The sequence below is a fragment of the Medicago truncatula genome, chromosome 7, assembly GCF_003473485.1.
Source record: "Medicago truncatula cultivar Jemalong A17 chromosome 7, MtrunA17r5.0-ANR, whole genome shotgun sequence".
In the NCBI taxonomy this organism is placed as follows: domain Eukaryota; kingdom Viridiplantae; phylum Streptophyta; class Magnoliopsida; order Fabales; family Fabaceae; genus Medicago; species Medicago truncatula.
In genome coordinates, this window is record NC_053048.1 from 43904114 (window position 1) to 43923423 (window position 19310).

Here is a 19310-nt window from a genome sequence, read left to right on the forward strand (position 1 = left end):
CCCCAACCAGATCAGTTTTGACTTAACGGACAAATCAACTTTGGCTTAACGGAGGTTGACAGAAAGGTCATATCTGAAACAAACTCGAAACTTAAAAACCTATCTGAAACCTTAGAAACTTAAAGAACCTATCCGAAACAAACTCAAAACTTAAAGGACCATCTGAAACTTTAGAAATTTAAAAGATCTATCTGAAACAAATATGAAACTTAAAGGACCCAGAGAGGTATTTGGCCGATAAACAAAAATAAACTTGGCTTTCGATGTTGTCAAAATGTCTAATTGAGCCTTAGAATTGGTATAGATGTCTGTAAAGGTAATCTCAATCTTTGTTTTATTTTGTAATATTTTTTTTTCATTTTTATTTCCATAAAAAAAATCTAAGAAAAAATCAAAGTAAAAGATACATTCATTTGACCCATTAGTTCATATTCTCATTGCATTTACATCTCTACAGCACAAATAAAGAAACAGAAATTACAACGTGCCAGCACACCCCCTTAGTATGTGTTTGTTAAAGCGGTGGAAGTGCAAATACCGCGTTACAAGGCACTTTCTGCCGTGGTTTTTAAAAGCTACAAAAGGTAGCTTCACATAAAACGCCGGTTTGGACAATTTTCACCGCTAAGCCAAACAAGCCTTTATTCTATTTTCAGCAACACTCTAACGGCTCTTTACCACCTGCTTTTACGGTTCCACCGTTCTAAGCTTACACTGCATTTTTCAACAACTCACCAACTATGTTTTGGCACCATCTCCAGCCCTACATTTTTATCATCAGGCTCACACTTTAACCTAATTTTTAAGTATAAATAGGAACCATGAATCAGAGCAAAGAAAGGCATAATAGGAGGAAAATAAAAAAAGGTATAGAAAATAATAGAAAGAGTGAGCTTAAGAAGAAAATAAAATGTAGAGAGTTTTGCATAAATACATTAACACCTTGGTTTTTCATCATCACCTCCATTCTCACAATCCTTTGCAAATAATCATCATCCACATTAAAAAATCAACAACAGAAGCTTTCGTTCAAACCCACCAAAACCCATATATCTTTAAAAAAATATATATATATCTTTACCCTAAACCCTAAGAGGGCTAACTAGAGTGACATCTTTTTAATCCTCGAGTTATTGAGAATACAGGTTGTACAACTCTATCGTTCTGGAGTAAGTTGTTTCTGAGACATAGGTAAGTTTATTGAGTTTGCTAGAAGGGGTTATTAGTGTGAGGGAAAGCGAGAGATAGGTATAGTTTTACTTGTATGATTTGTATTTTATATGGAGAGGGAAACTGTAAGTGTCTCTTTGTAATACCTTTTACTAAAAATAATTTTTTAGTCTATCATATTTTTGTTATAATTGTTTAGCAAAGAAATTTTTAAAGAAACTTCAAATGAGAAATTGATTTGAATAGCTTGTTGTAAAAAGTCAATTCAAGTATTTTATATTTTTGTGCAGTTTTTTTTATAGTAAAATTTCAAACAAAAATAAAGATTAAAATGAGTAGTTATTTTGAATAGATTCTCATAAAAATCGTTTTTGACAAACATTTTTTTGAAAAAACTGTGATTTTTATAATGTTAAATCTATAACAATAAATATAAGGTAATAAATGTCAAAATTACTCTTTTAATTTATAACAAATGAGTTTGAATAAATTTCTTATTTTTGAATCAATTTTCATAAAAATCATTATCAGGAATACAACAAAAAAATTACTTTTTTTTAAATCTATAACAAACGAGTTCAATCAATGTTAGAGACTCACCTACTTTACATGGATCTCACAAGGGTGTTGTCAATTAAAAAGTTTGCGTGTTAAACAAATAGTGAGAGATCACAATTGTGAATTTTTGGATATTCAAGAAAAAAATGGCTAACATGGATGATAGTATTTACCTCCATGTTTTTGGAGCATGGCGTATTAAAGGCTTAAGCAAGGTTTTCTTTTGATTTATTCTATTTTTTTTACATTCAATTTACCTTCTATTATAAGTAACCATGCAACAAAATATATGCGTTCCGTTCTAAAAAAATATGTCTATATTTTTATTTTTGTTATTCATTTCTAAGCTGCTCATTGCTTGTTGACTTGTCAGACAAGTCAATGATGGGAAATGCATATATGAAGATGACACAGTTCAATGTAAGGAGATCATTTGAAGTCCCGCAGAGGAACATGTGACTTCAATTTTTATAGAACCTTTGCTATCAGCAAAACTAGAGATTTAAACAATTGTCTTAAAAGACATTGATAAATTCATTATATATGGATCAGGTGGATTTTGGTCACAAATGAGGAAGTTGCTAACATTGTTAACAACTCATCCACGTGGCTTCTTCTTGTTAATTACTTGTTTTTCTTTTTTATTTATTTATCACTTATTAGTATTTTAGCTAGCTATTGGTTTTTTGTTTGTTTATCGATGATATGCAATAGTGTGTTTTTGGTGCAGGGAATTGATAACAAGCTTGCAAGTGTATACTCTATCGGCTGTGGTTGAACAACGGGGGTAAGTTATAGAGGTGCATGACAAGCTTTAAAGGGAAGTAGTGTTAGTGGAAGGTAAATTATTTTTTAAGGAATTAGACCGGATTTTCTTGATGATATGTGATTGTTTTGTCTTTGGATTTGAATGAAATGTGAGAGTACATAGCAAGTCTTGGAGGACAATAAGATTTGCTCTATACTCTTATATACACGTTCAAGTTCAAATATAGAACAATCACAATGATATCAACATAGAAATAATTTTAAGGAACATTAAACCTCCCACCAATAACACCACTTTTTTTTAAAGCTTCTAATACGCTTCTAATGCTTACCACGCTTTCGAGCTGCGGTCAATAAAACATAGTTGAAAGTCTTGTTACAATTCTCTACACCAAAAACACACCATAGCATATCATAAATAAACAAAATAAGAGTCGTAAACCTAGTAAAGATACTAAGAAATGATATATAAAAAGAAAAATAAGTAATTAGCAAGAACAATGCATGTATGTATATATAATTTTGGCTTAAATGTGTAATTAGTCCTTGCACTTTCATCAGTTTTTGAGATTGATCCCTGCAGTCTGTAAATAATTTGTTATTGGTCCCTCCGTTAATCAACTGTTAAAAAAAAAGGTAAAACTAACAGAGTGCCACTTGGCCCAATTATTTCATGTCACGTGGCATCTGACAAAACATAAATAATATTAGTTCAGATTTAATTAAAAAACAAAATTATATATAAATTAATGTGAGCCATTTTATCTTTAAAATTCATCACCACCACCATTGACAAACACCATGTCTTTTTTTTTTTTTAATCGGCATATATTGAAAAGCCAAACACAAGAAGTGCAAATTGGCAAAGCTGATACAACTGAAAAACAAACCCCTGCATACTGTCATTAACGCAGCAGCAGTAAGGGAAAATGCAGAAAAATTAGTGCAACAAACAGAGGGGCAAACAAAGCCTAAACACCAAAAAGAACAAAGCTATATACATGCTCACCCTAAATGACAAACGCCACGTCTACTTCTTCACTTTTAAATCATAATCCATCTAAAATTTCATCTTCTTCTCAAGTTACTGTTTTTGCACTACATATTCGTATTGGTTTTTACCCATCTTTTTTTATCTGCAGAATTATTATTTTTTACAGACTTGAAACTTGATGATGGATGTCGAAATCGATTATCAATCTACAGAATTATTCATTCACGCCGTTCCCTTTCTTCTTTAATTTACTTCTCTCACTCGTCGCTTGTCTTCCTTTTTTGTTTATAGTTTTAATTAAATAATAATAATAATAATACTAATAATTACAGGGACCTAAATCAAACAAAAAAAACGCATGGATCAATCCCAAAAACTGATGAAAATGCAGGACTAATTACACATTTAATCCTATAATTTTTTATGGATGGTTGTTAACAATATAGCTAGGAAATGAGATATTATAGTATGTTCGATCACTCAGGTGTGTTATAGGGTTGTTGTCTGGACACAAACTTGGGACAACAATATGAGACACTTGTATTGTGTATAACGTTTTTTGGTCATTGTATTCTTTTGATTTTTTTTTAATATAAACGATGATTTTTGTAATATAGAATTTGATTTGTGCCATTAACCAATTTTATGACTTTTGTTAACCATAAAATTGTATGTTTTTTTACAAGAAGACAAAATTGTAATGTTGTTTTTTCTTTTTGACAAAAAAATTGTAATGTTGTTAACCATTATTTAAACATGAATTTCATTATTCACTTTGACTACTCTAATAACCATAAAAATAGAAAGCATTAACCACTTACTTTACATAAATATATCATATGTACTTCAATTATTTTTTTAAACTATGTCAAATAATTGGTTCATTTCTTGAAACTACGTAAAATAGTTGGTTAATGACTTGAATTTTTGTAGTTATTGAAGTAGTCAAAGTGGTCAATGAAATTTATGATAAAAAAAAATAGGTTTAATTGCACTTTTGGACCCCTATTTTTTCAAAAGTTGCGGTTATGGACCCCTAACTAATTTAAATACAAAACAGCCCCCTATGTTTTGATTTTTTGGCAGTTTTGGACCCCAAGGCAAAAAAATAATAAAAAATATTGACATGTGGCACCTCACCTAGGGTGCCACGTCAGTGTTGACCGAATCAACAATGGACTGGGGGTCCAAAACTGCCAAAGAATCAAAACATAGAGGGCTGTTTTGTATTTAAATTAGTTAGGGGTCCATAACCGCAACTTTTGAAAAGATAGGGGTCCAAAAGTGCAATTAAGTCAAAAAAAATGATTAACATACTCCCTCCGTCCTTCAATGTGAACCCCTTTATTTTTTCACATTTCTTAAGAAAAGTTATCAGTGTAATTAATGTGTCTGTTTTGTGTGTTAATGTTCCCAAATTGTCCTTTGTTTGTATGTGTATTAAATTTAACTATTCATATTTCAATACAAGTTAGTAGTATTAATTAGGGTATGTTTAGAAAGAAAAAAAAATGCATCTAGTAATTTGAAAAGAAGTTAACATTTATGACAAAAATAAAGTCAAATAGGTGTTTAGATATAGGACGGAGGGAGTACATTTTTGTGGTTATTGAAGCTATAAAATTGGTTAATGACATGTCTCAAATTTTTGTTACAAAAATCATCCTCAATATTTAATAAAAAAAAAAAAAAAGTTTTTTCAAATAAAAAAATTGACAAAAAATGGAAAGTATTGTCCATTGTATTTATAAGGTGAACAGTACCCCAAAGGTCCTATTGTTGACAACTATATGCGTTCGAATACTCCATCCGATCCTATATGCGTTGAATAAAAATTTGTTACTCCATCCGAACTTATATATAAGGAAAATTTTCAAAAACAAAAATTGATCTTATTTATAAGAAAATATCACAACTTTTAAAGTGTAGTGATTGTTTAAAAGACTTTTCTACCCTTTATTTAATGTTTATCTTTTTAATACTATTAGTGGGATATTTAATGGTTCACGAATTTTTATGAGGTACATATATTTGTATAAACATTCAAAAAATTACACTAATTAACGAGTGTTGTGTCTTTATTAATACCGTCAATTATTATGAAATATGAACAATCAGGGGCGCATCCTTTCAAGAAGATGGGGTAGCACTTGCTGCAAAAAAAATTAAACTATTCTTGAAAGTTGAATTAGTTGGTATCTATTTATATTTAGTTATCCTAAATAATAAATATTGAGATAATTCAAACAAGTTTGATTGTCGAAAATCAGCATGAATAAGAAAGTGAAAAAATTACTACATCATTGATAGACTTATTTGTATTGGTTTGATATTTTTAGACTTAATAACAACTTTAGAAAAAAAAAATCAACAATAGTCGGAAACAAATGAAATGGATAATAAGTTCTTGCAAATAACCTTCCTTCAAAACAAAACAAAAAAAAAAAAAAGTTCTTACAAATAACCTATTTGTTTACATTGAAAAGACATTATTAATCTTTTTATTAAACAGTTAATTACAAATAAAATTGGCTTCTTAAAAACATGTTTTGCCCAACTTTTTTAAATATTTGTTGTCAATTTTTATTTCATTTGTTGTTTGAATTTACATTTCATATAAGTAAAAATATTGTGATTTTTTTTTACAAATTGGTTAGGTTTCAAATTAAATTTGTTTTTAATATTTACAACACTCACAATTTTTAAGTTAAGTCCCTAATTTTTTTTTAATTTTAATCCTTAATGTATTGTTATAGAGATTAATGCAAGACTGAAAACACTTTTTTTTTTAAAAAAAATAAATAAAAGATGAGACAAAAATTGAATAAAAAATTTGTAAGGATTAAATCTAAGAAATTATAATTTACGTTTATCAAGTTGGCTTATAGCTTATGAAACGTAGGGCTTCATAAAGTATCAAGATAGAAGACGAGAAAGTGATTATCAATGACTTTTTGTATCATATAATTATAAATCAAACACATACCACTATGACTGCCAGAACACTTAATGAAAAGATTTGTTGATTCAAACAAACCAAATCAGTAAACAATACATATCTCTACAACAAAATGAGGGAAAATTGAATCTTACATATCTTGCTAGTTTTCATGTTCTTATCCCAACATATCAAGAAAGGAAAACACAAAGAAACGTGATCAAAGAAAGAATAGGAAATGGAAGTTCCTCAACCAACTAGATGGTATTTTTGTAGTACAAAGTATATATTAAATTTTCCTTAATCCAGCTCTCATCGACCATGATTTGAACTTAGAAGCATTTCCTGTGTACTATTGATGGCCCAGATTCATCATATTCTGCCTTTGCAATCCACATCTGCACAAGAAAAGGTAAATATATCAGAAAATAACACATTACAAATGACACACCTAAGCCTCAGTAAAACACATTTGTTCTTTCCTCCTACTTTTTATAACCTGTACTTATTGTTGAAATGAAATTTCCTGATTTATTTACTGAATTATCATTTCAAAATCCATTAACTTACCTGTTGGAAAGTGCTGAGAGATGCCAAAATGGAACCTCCAATCCAGACACTGTACTTCCTCTCTGGTGGTGCTACAACCTTGATTTTCATGCTACTAGGAGCCAATGCTGTAATCTCCTTGCTCATTCTATCAGCAATACCAGGGAACATTGTTGAACCACCACTCAACACGATGTTACCATAGAGATCCTTCCTAATGTCAACATCACACTTCATGATCGAGTTAAATGTTGTCTCATGGATACCAGGAGATTCCATCCCTATCATGGATGGCTGGAACAAAACTTCTGGGCATCGGAATCTTTCAGCACCGATCGTGATCACCTGCCCATCAGGTAGCTCATAGGTCTTCTCAACAGCTGAGCTAGTTTTAGCAGTTTCCAACTCCTGCTCGTAATCAAGAGCAATATAAGCCAATTTCTCCTTCATATCCCTTACAATTTCTCGCTCTGCTGAAGTGGTGAAAGTGTAGCCACGCTCGGTTAAAATCTTCATCAATGCATCAGTGAGATCACGACCTGCAAGATCCAAACGAAGGATTGCATGTGGAAGTGCATATCCCTCGTAAATAGGAACCGTGTGGCTAACACCATCCCCAGAATCCAGAACAATACCTACATAAAACACAGAAAATCACATCAACTCATGCCTAGTTTGCATCATCACATGGCTACTCCTTCAAATCATATTCATCATTCATTACACAAAAGTATGTAGCATCGACACTTTGGATTGAAAGCCGATGTCTAACAACACGATGACATATGTTATTACATTCAATGATTCAATTACCTCCATTTCAATCTTAGTGTTGTGTGTCTGGTGTCTATGTTGGCGATTCATACAAAACTCATAATGAAATGAAAATTACAATTTACTAGACTAGAATAGAACACAATTTACACATGCAACATCAAAGATGAAGTAATTTACCAGTTGTACGACCACTCGCATAAAGGGAAAGCACAGCTTGAATAGCAACATACATAGCAGGAGTATTGAATGTCTCAAACATGATCTGAGTCATTTTCTCACGATTAGCCTTAGGATTAAGAGGTGCTTCAGTAAGAAGGACAGGGTGTTCTTCAGGAGCAACACGAAGTTCATTGTAGAAAGTATGATGCCAGATCTTCTCCATATCATCCCAATTACTAACAATCCCATGCTCAATTGGGTATTTCAATGTCAAAATACCTCTTTTTGATTGTGCTTCATCACCAACATATGCATCTTTTTGTCCCATTCCAACCATTACCCCTGTGTGACGTGGACGTCCTACTATGCTAGGGAATACTGCCCTTGGTGCATCATCTCCTGCAAAACCAGCCTAAAACAATAACAACAAAAATTAAATCTATGAAGCACAAACACACATGGGATACGTAATTTGAGAAAATGATATAATTTACTTAATCACATGTGTCAGTGATATTAGAGAGTTAAATGAGATAGATTGATTGATACCTTGACCATGCCGGTTCCATTGTCGCAAACTAAGGGCTGAATGTCTTCTGATTCTGCCATTGTTGTTGATTTGTTGAAGAAACAGACACAGATGATATGATGAAGGAATGTGTGCGTGAATGTTTTGTTGTGTTGTTTAAGCTTAGTACGCGCTCTGTTGTTTTAAAAAGGGAAAGTTCGCGAGTGTAAATTCGTGTGAAATGAAACGCAAATTGCTTTAGATTCGATCCTGACCGTTGGTTTGGAATATGTCATCAACGGGCCATGTTTCGTGTTGGAAATAGCTGGCACTGCTCTCCTTTTACTTGCTTTCCAGTTCCGCACCTCATCATCTGTTTCTGTTCTTTCATCTTTCTCCTTCGAATCTCCTAAATTACTTTTTTCTATTTTTACTACTTTTACCTGAATGAATATAGGTCAACTTAATCACTAAAATAAAAAATGTATTAGTGGTACTAAATTTGTTAATTATTTTATAACTTTTTAAATTTTAAAATAGAATTGATTTATCTTTTCATTACTACTACTAGATAGAAAAAATGACATTGACATTGAATTGTTAAAGATACATATTGTAATATCAGTAAGAAATATTAAGTATTGTAGATGGCCATCTTAAGTAAGGAATGAATAGCCATGTTTTTTTTTAGGAGAAAATGAACAACCATCTTGTTTTGTTTCATAATCTCAACATAAGAGTTTTAATAAGAAGAAGAAGATAATATAACAAATAATATGTAATTATGATTATAATTATAAAACCAAAATCAACATTGTCATAATTAATCAGGTCACTTAATCCTCACCCAAAATAGTTTTAGTATCTAGCTCAAAGATAATATTCTTCATATTAAGATCTTTCATATACTTTATAACTAGAAGATGGTCATGAGCCTCTCCAAACCTCACTTAAAGCAAAGGTTCAAACCAAAAGGTTTGAACCCCAATGAGCAAATCAAACTCGTCTCACATACGTATATCAATGCCAACAATCTTGAGTTGTATGTTAAACGAAATGTCTATATTGCATTTGGTAAAACCTATGAACGATCTCAACCAATCACTTTAACAAATGAGGTCGAACCATTGGAATCGATCACCTTGGACTTGGACAATCCACCAACACATTATTTTTAGTGCTATCAATGTGATCCGAGCTATCATCAACGTTCACTCAAATCTTTTGATCATTTCTGCAAGGTCTTGCAAATGTTAATTGGACGCAATAAAAGAATCTAGAAATTACAATCCTTCAATAATTTAAAAAGTTTCACTTTTATAATAGAAAAGACCTTTTCATTTTTTATTTCCTGATCGATCCTCTTAATCATTCATTGGCATCTGCTAAAAAAAAAGATAGAGGTAGTTACTCTTTTTTCTCATCTGAATTATTGGATGTCAATCTTTTCTTTTTTTTGGCTAAATCAATCTTATTTTTTTAGAATCCGTGTGTTTATTTTAATCTTTAACTAATATAAACTAAATGACATTATTTCAATTTTTAGTAATACAGAAGTTAAAACTATGTCCTTGATCACTTAATGAGTTGATTTATGTTTCTATTTCAAGTGTTGTGTTAGTTCAATGTCACATTAACATATGCATATGTCAACTTGAATACTCTTTCGTGAAGGCACTATATTATATCAACATCAACATAATATTGTAGTAATTGAGCTGGATCTAATGAAAAGTGATGAAACAACTTAGGAAAAAGGAAAAAGACCCCACCAGAAAAGTTACGAGGCTAGTTAATTGAGAGAAGCAGCTTTTCTTCATATTGAGGTGTGTAATTTTCACTCCAACTTTTTTTTATTGGCAAATGGGGTAGGAGTGGGAGTAATCATACATGGGACGGTGCAAAAAGTGATAGTGCGTGCCATTACCAACTCAGCATTCAGTTTGCAACTGTCGAAAAGAACATGTTGGGGTGTTTTGTTTGCTACGTTGAATCCACAAACGCTTGTTACTCTCAACTTCCATTTTCGTCACTACGATTGGATCCTTTCTTGACTAAGCAACAGACTTTGTTAACGATCCAACGGTTGATGAGCACTTTCATTACCATGTCCAAAGACGTGCATCGGATAACTACCAACCGAGCATACAACATGTGAACATGGTTTAAGATTTGGGACAATCTTTGTCCCCTGATGACCACCCTCCTTTTGGTTTTGGCAATGTGTCTAATTGTTTAGTTAGATTATCCATTAGTTTGGTAAAATTACGGTGACACCATGACATGGTTTGTTTTCATGTTTGTGTCGCTTGTTTGCCCAACTCTAGGATTTCTCGCTTTGCAAAAATCACACTTGAGGTTTCCAGGGACTTGGAAATCATTAGTGCATCAACTTACAAAATATACGCTAAAGTGTAGTTTTCGTTAAAATTATGGTAGCTCGTCTTGATTATTGAAAATATCATCGTCAATCAATCTAAATATCAAGTAATAACACACTTACATAATCATCTTCTCAACTTAAGCACTTATGCAAGTTTGTTGCCCATTATTATCACCATGACATTTTAAGATCAATGTGACACCATGACACGGTTTGTTTTCATGTCTGTGTCATGTTTAAGTCCAATATTTGATTTCTCGTTTCACAAAGATCATTGTTGATGTTCCTAGAGACTTCAAAATTATTAGTGCATCAAGTTACAAATGTTATAGCGTAGGTTTTGTTAAAATTATGTTAGCCCACCTTGATTATGAAAATCTCACCATCAATCTAAATATTAAATAACACATCAACATAATCATCTTCTCAACTTAAGCACCGATGCAAGTTTGTCGCCTATGATTATCACCATGGCATTTTAAATTCAAAGGATATAAAATAAAACGGGTAGACTTGCAATCTCTTTAGATTCATCTACTCATCCCAAAATATATACTAAATGTGTAAAATCAATAATAACACTCAATTATAATCCACATTTACATCACAACGTTTTTTTTACAAAATTTCACATATATGATATATACTATAAACCAAACCCGCACCATATCTTTATATTTAAATTAGATTTTTGCTAGTTACACTCATTTAATTTTCAACTATTCCTCCTTTACATAAATTAAACAATTTTTTTTAGATAAACGAAATGATAAAGCAATTAAAAACTCACAAACACAAGTGAAGAAGTTGGGGTTCGAATCCGACATATCAATTGCAAATTTGTGGACAAAATTAAAAAATTATAATCCTTAAAATTCGTGTGTCTCATTTATTTTCTAAAAGCTATATTTAAATTTCTAGTCTTCCACTTTTGTTGCATTTTAATTTCAAATGTGAATAAAGTGGGTAAAAGGTCGAAGAAACTTGCACAGTTACATAGGTAAGTTATATGTTGAATATTTTGATTGTTTTTTTTTTCCTCCACATGAGAGTTGTGTTTGATATCAATCATATCGTAGGTATGAATTATTTTAACACATATGTGAATTCAATTTAAGTATATTTATCATGTAAACTCGTTTTAGATATGTTTACGCAACTTAATGTGAATCTGAGATGAAGGTAATTGAACAACAAAGATTTTTTCTTCAATGAATTAAAATTTAGAAATTTTTTTTCAAAAATAAACCTAAAAAATACAAATCAAGATAGAAATTAAAACTTACAAAAGCGGAATAGACTAAAAGATGAAACAGTGATGAATGATCGTCACTTCTATATGGAAGACAAGATCAAAAACGCAATTGCCACAAGAAATGGATCAACATAGTAGGGTAATTTCCTTTTTTTTTTTTTGAAGAGGCTTAGGAGGGTAATTTCCTATCACACACAAGTATGAAAACTAGTAAACATATGAGTTCTTAGATATTAAACCAACCTAATTTATTTACGCTTACCAAAACTTCCATCAAACACATTTATGTATACTATATATCATTATAAATTGTGAGTTTCAAGTTCTTACTCAAACTAGTTTAAGTGCATTTACTTAAAATTGACTCAAACATGAGCTAAGGACAATTCATTAATAAATGAGAGTTTTTTAATACTTAAGGGTTGTAAGACCATCCCAAGTGGGAGAGGCTTAACTCATTATGTCTTGGTATCTAACAGGTATTCTTATTAGGGGAAAATGTGAACGAAGCTTGTTAAGTTGGAGAGCTTAATTAAGCATTTCCTATATGGGTTTTATAGTATTTTAATGTTAAAATATAAAGATATAAATTTATTAAAAGATGATATAAAATTATTGGTCGAACTTGGGTTAAAGTAATTGAGTGTTTGTTATTAAATTAAACAATTATAAATAAAAAGTTCATAAGTTAAAGTTCAACCGACAAAAACTGTCGCTACGATCTATACTCGTGTGCGTGTGATTTTCAATGATTATTTATCATTTTGTTTATGAGCAAAAAAAAGTATACGTGGAGTCACTTGCATATCGAAATTAAAATACTTTAACATAATGTTTGTTGAGTTTCACTTCTAAAGGGAACAAAATTGATTCTAAAGACGTATAATTGATTATAATATGTTTGATTGTGGTCGAGAAGAATTCATTTATAACCTTTGATTATAGAATTAATTTTCACACACCTATTTGGGGTTGATTTAGTGGTTGGTTTGTGATCTTGGAGTGTGCTCCTCTCAAGGTTTGAGATTCGATTTCCTCTGGTGCCAATTTCGATGGACAAGTCCATACAGCTCTGGCTTAGAACGGGGCCCGCAAGTGGGCTGTGGGATTGGTCCCATCGAATCAGTCGGTCCTTGGATCGGTTAAAAAAAAAATTCAAACACAAATTTTTAGTTTAACCTACTTTTCCAAAAAAAAAAAAACATAAATTACCTTTAATCAAAATTACGTTTAAACAAAATAAAGTCTAATCAAAATCGATTATTCCCAGCGTAGTAAAAAAATCACGTTTAGAATTGTGGCGGTGAAATAGGAATACGGAGTGTTTTGTTGTGTAAAGAAAAAGTGTGTTTTGTAGTTGGAAATTCCAATCGGAGAAGAAGAAGAATGATGGTGAAAGGTATCCAGGTTCAACTATGCGAATTTGTTACCCAACGCTGGACTCTAAAACCTAGAACTTCCATTTCAATATCATCACTCTGCCCAATTTCACACCCTTATCTTTCTCTCAAACTCCTTCCCACGCACACCACACCTCGCACCACTCGATTTTCACCGTTTCGTGCTTCCTCATCGCTTCAATCTTCCGTAAGTTCTCTCTCCCCAAGAATTCCGTGTTTATCAGATTTTCTTCGTTCCCAATTTAAAATTTTATGTTATTTTTGTTGCTGACGAAATAGCATCAAATTTTAGGTCTATTTATTATAGTTAATTATTGATGTAGGGAAATGTTCTTAGTATCAAGTTCTGTCAGTGGTGTGGTGGTTCAACCAAACACGATATACCCGAGGGAGAAGAAAAATTGAGAGCTATATGTACACTTTGTGGCAGGATTGCTTATCAGAATCCCAAAATGGTAACTTCCTTACTTCCTACAAATACCTTTTTGTTCTTTCCCTTCCTTGGTCACTAATTAAGCATACAGGCTCAACACTATATGTAGATTATTACGCCTAAACCTTTAATTAGGTAGCACTAAATGTAGGAAAGACTTTTTAAATGACCTAAAGTCTGGCTATTTTAGCGTAAATGAAATTATTATGTAATTGAAGTTATCTCTAGGAGGTTGTGGCTCTTGCTGTAAGTAGTTAAAGAGTCGAAGAGCCCTGTGGATAAACCCAAGATCTGAAAGATTTTTGTATGACTGCAATTGGCATACAATACACAATACAGCATATATACAACTATTTTAGACAATAATTGCTTTCTATTTTTAAATGCTATTGCTTTTGTTGGAATTTTAAAATGTATTAGAAGTGGATATTGGGAAAAGGAAGAAGCAACCTAGTATTACAAAGTTCCCATCATGCCAAGGTTCATGGAAGAGTTGGACTTGGACCCATTGAGAAAAGGAAGCGTTTCAGCTTTAGGACCTTTTGTAGATAAAAATAATAATATTAGAGTGTGATGCATGAATATGATAGTTGATCTGAAATGGATGTTGATGTTAGGTATCTGCATATAACATGCTTTAAATTGGCCTGTCTATCACTCTTTGTCCTCTGAAGTTGTTCTTTTCATCAAACACTCGATGATAAATGATAATGCAAAACAAATAGGGATCTGGAAAGAGTATCATATGTTTTTGGATGTATTCTCTGACTTGTTAGGAAAAGAACTCTGGTAGTTGTATATTGTTTGTCATATCACTTATTCTTTTCATGCATTTTGCACAAAACTATATGACTGATTACATTGTTCTGAATGGCATGATTTTGGCTGGCAAAGTAGGTAGTGGGTTGCCTCATTGAACACGATAGCAAGGTCCTCCTTTGCAAGAGGAATATTCAACCATCTTACGGTCTTTGGTATGAATCAACGCTGTATTAAACTTCTTATTATCATTGTATTAAACTTCTTATTATCATTGTATCTGGTTAGATACAGATTAGGTTCCTTTCCATGAACTATTATAACATAAATGCTAATAAATTTATCATAATGATGAAGATTGCATCTCTTTTCATCAGTGAGCTATGTTAATTTCATATTTTGGTATCAACAAGGACGCTTCCCGCTGGTTATTTGGAAATTGGAGAGTCAGCTATGGAAGGTGCCGTAAGGGAAACAAGGGAGGAAGCAAATGCAGATGTAGAAGTAATTTCTCCCTTTGCTCAGTTGGATATTCCTTTAATTGGCCAAGTGAGGACTGGACGAAACTTTGATTTATTTTCTATTGTTTTGTTCATTTTTATTGATTCTCTTGACTAGATTTTTTACCTTGATTATCACATGTTTGTGGCAGACGTACATGATATTCTTAGCAAAGCTGAAGAAGCCCCATTTTTCACCTGGTCCAGAGTCATCAGAATGCCAACTTTTTTCACTTGATGATATACCTTTTAATTCTCTGTCCTTTTCATCAATGGTGGTTACCTTGAGTTTGGTATGTTTCAGATATATGAACCCTGTCTTCTTTTTTTGTGTTACCTACTCATATCATGTCTGATGTTGTTTCTCATGGCCACAGTATATTGAGGATATGAAGGCTGGCAAGCCCAAATTTCATTATGGAACCATTAACAAAAGGTTTTTATTTTCTTCCTACATACATGATATTTTCCCTTAATTTTCTGTACGGTTTGGTTTGAGGGAAGGAAACCACGCCCTCTGCTCCTTATTTCTAAGAGACAATTAGAAAACTTTGTAGGTCATACATATAAAATATAAGAAACGTAGTACGCCTTTGAAGTGTATTAATTATTTAAGTTCCTTTTAAGGGTATACTTGGAAAAGTTTAGCATTGACAACTTTGATGTGTGTTTCATTTAGGACTGAAATTGATTAGCCTAGTTAATGAGATACATCTCAACTAGTTGGATTTGGTTGGTTATTTGACTCTTGAGTCATGACTCTTTGAGATCTAATTTGTCCTGGTATAAATGTTAGCAAAATGTGCATACTATATAAATTAGTTAGGAAAAAAAAAATACTGTTTTTATGTGTGTTTGGGCTAGCAGCTTTCACATTTTTTTTTCACAAATGCAGAATGATAAAATCAATGTGTTATCTTGTGAACATAATCCTGTAGTTTAGAACAGAGTCACATAATTCGCTGGGTTGAGTGGCGAACCGCGAATTGGTTCGCGCAAACCGATTCATGGTTCTTTCGCGTACTGGTTCGCACAGATACGTGAAGGAATTCGCAGAAACGGGCGAACCAAGATAACCTGCATAAACGACCGTCCTATGAGTGAGGCGGAGCACTATGAGTGGATGAATTTTGTCTGTGAGTGGAGGAACTGGGAGGCGGCGGACACAGCTTCACGTTTTTGGGATAAACCCTTAACTTGAGGCGGCGGTGGAACTTGGAATTTTGTTTCTCTCATGGAAGGAAGAAGATGATGATGAGATGAAATTAGGGTTTCTTGGGCTTGGGTTAGCTTGCTGGACTATTAATATTGGGCTTTGACTTGGGTTAATAAAGTTGGACTATGTTTGATAAATCCAGACCATATTTTACTTAATTGTTGTTTCTCTTTAATGGTGGTGCTAAAGTTGGAATAAAAATGAGATCTTTGACAATTTAAAATATAAATTTATCATTTTTATTTTATCTACATTTTAAAATACTAATTGTTATTTTTTGTTTATGTTTTTATTAAATTATGCTTTTCAAAGTTGAATTTTATTTATGATATCAATATTTTTAATCATTTTTTTGTTTATTTAATTATTTTTTTTCATAATGTACCAATTAATATATTAGAACGTACCGAAGAGTACTGAAGCTCTATACTCCCATACGTACCGAATTCTTCTCATGTAGCGAACCGCGAACCCGTACCGGTACCGCTTACCGGGGCGAATCGCGAATTATGTGACTATGGTTTAGAAATGGTATTTGACTCCCAAAAACAGTTTTTAGTAACTTCGATGAATATTTCTGATACTTTGCTACCTAGACTTATGTTCTTACTCATTTTGTTTGGTTTTGTATTGGTATTTGTTGTTAGGCCGGGTACAAGTCCTTCTGATAGTCATGCCTACACACTGGATCATCACATGCACACATGAGCCATGATAAGGTCAGTTCCCGGTGCTATACTGCAATATTTATAGCGATGATAATAATAAACGATAAGAATGAGATAAATATAATCATATGCTTTTCTGTGCATTACAATGTATATAAAGTTACCATTCATTGTTACCCTCAAAGACCTGGAATAATTCATCTAGCATGTTGCTTATTGGTTGGCCTATAATATGCCTATTATCACGATCTTTCAAAACATTTTGCAGATTGCAGTGAAGTCTGGATATTTGAAGATTCTTATTAGAAGAATTTTAAATTCTGCTAGCCTGAAGATTACTGTATCTTCTGCAAAGACCTGAGCATTGCTGGCTTAAATTTACCACTGTCAAAAGATAAACAGACATGTTTCGATTCAGGAAACGACCTGAACACATTACTACATCAGGTCACATGTGCTTGATGCAATTTATTATGTCCAGCAAATTCCTCTAGGATTCTTAGTTTGATAGGCTGTTGCAATTGTAAAAGTAAGACTGACACTTGTGTGTGGCCTAATGGCATCCACCAAAATTGTAAACATGATCATTCATCAATAGAAATGAAATTCTTTTGTTTTGTTGTTGAATTTGTTTCCTATTTTTCGAAAACACGGGCATGGTAGGTGGTTCAATCTCTAGAATTTGTTTATAGAGGTTGGGGAGACTGTACCTTGTTTGCTCAAAAAAAATTAGATAGAGATTAATCATTGTTAAACGGTGATGGATATTTCGTATTTATAATCCGATTATAGATATGGAAAAGGTCCACTTATAATTTAAAGGTATTGAATGTACTTCTTTTTAAGAATATATTTTTATATCTTGTTATCATTTTCCTTATAAAAAACGAAAGTAAGTTTGAAAGCTGTTTAGTGCTGTGACAAGAATGTGGCTGCGCACACTCAACAAAACAAGGTCGCTAAAGTTATCTTTACTCAAACTTCTAGAACGGCTGGAATTCTAACTTCGCCTGTTGCCGTGGCATGCATTTGATTTTTGGAAAATACTGCTTTTTATTAAAGGTGATATAATATGAATAAAATGATATGCCAATTTTCAACCATGTCATCTTTACATTCGGACAATCCTTCAAAAAATAAAATTCATTACATTCGGATAAATAATCGTTCAAACAGTCTAATAGTTAAAAAACCTTTACTCGTATAAATTCGGATCTCATAAGTGTGACATTAATGTCACGTGGCATTGTCCACCACCACAATGGAACATGTAGTTTTTTTGTTTTCTTATCTCTTTTTAGAGTGTTTTTTTGGTTTATTTTTATCTTTATTTTAAAATGAGATTGTCACGTGTTACATATATCATATAACATTCATGTCACAATGTTATGCAACTAGGATCCCTATAAATTCTTAAATTTGCTAGTATTTCATAAGAAATAGGATTTACTTTTAGTCAAATAGTTCATTTTTTAGTGCCTTACCCGAATAATTTTTTTTGTACAGCTTTACCCGATTTATATCATGGAAAGTTAGTAAATCAAAAACAATTTGCACTTTATAATTGTGTTATGAAATGCCCAAGAAAGATATTTCATCACCTACCAAAAAAAAAAATTTATTTATCATCAACATTAAAGATTAATGAGCTGAAGGGTGTAACCATCAGAAATATAGGATTATTTCATCATAGTTAACTCAGACGACCGTCGTGAGAAAATGACAATCCATATTCATCATATGGTTTCCAATTTAACAAAACAAAAAACAAAAAATGATAATGCTAAAAGCAAAATAAAAAAACTGGATACAAACCATATGGAATGCAACGCACCCAACGGAAACGTTATGTAACCGATGGTGTGGAAATACGTAGATTTCATCCCTATTATTATACTAGGAGGAAAGCAAACTCATTTTCAATATAACCGATGTGGGACTCATGCTGCCCAAATTTTTCATACTCTAGTATAAGTATATTTCTCTATGTTGACAGAAGAAAGTTTTATACGACTATTATTTGTGTTATTTATACACTCTCAAGTCTCATCCTTAATTGAATGATGAAATTGTAAATCTGTCTGTGTTTGGAGCTGTAGTTGGTTGTCAGTCTATGAGAGATTGATGGGTGCAAAGCTAGCAGTTACAGCTTCATGCGGTATATATCCCAAATCTAGTATTAGTACCATTTTTTTTATGAATGAGGATATATTTTGATCAACATATTGTCAGACATGATTAATACTTACTTAATAGTGCACCAAATACTGGAGCA

At 32.1% G+C, this 19310-nt stretch overlaps 2 protein-coding genes and 1 non-coding gene across 3 annotated transcripts; 1 reads left to right on the top strand and 2 right to left on the bottom strand.

The window, feature by feature from the left end:
• Window positions 1–6427: 6427 nt before the first annotated feature.
• Window positions 6428–8623, bottom strand: LOC11425201 (actin-3). Its single transcript, XM_003625217.3, has 4 exons — window positions 8463–8623; window positions 7932–8325; window positions 6999–7612; window positions 6428–6826 (listed from the first exon to the last, which is right to left on the bottom strand). The coding sequence occupies exons 1-4, from the start codon at window positions 8520–8522 to the stop codon at window positions 6761–6763; spliced, it is 1134 nt and encodes a 377-aa protein (XP_003625265.1). The 5' UTR covers window positions 8523–8623; the 3' UTR covers window positions 6428–6760.
• A 4708-nt stretch (window positions 8624–13331) lies between these two features.
• On the top strand, window positions 13332–17662 carry LOC11437937 (nudix hydrolase 23, chloroplastic). Its single transcript, XM_003625219.4, has 8 exons — window positions 13332–13646; window positions 13783–13914; window positions 14790–14866; window positions 15065–15200; window positions 15304–15444; window positions 15529–15587; window positions 17015–17086; window positions 17304–17662. The coding sequence occupies exons 1-7, from the start codon at window positions 13446–13448 to the stop codon at window positions 17073–17075; spliced, it is 807 nt and encodes a 268-aa protein (XP_003625267.2). The 5' UTR covers window positions 13332–13445; the 3' UTR covers window positions 17076–17086; window positions 17304–17662.
• Window positions 17663–18695: 1033 nt separating this feature from the next.
• LOC112416851 (small nucleolar RNA Z161/Z228) lies at window positions 18696–18782 on the bottom strand. Its single transcript, XR_003007362.1, has one exon. It is a non-coding gene; the product is annotated as a small nucleolar RNA Z161/Z228 (small nucleolar RNA).
• Window positions 18783–19310: the final 528 nt, after the last annotated feature.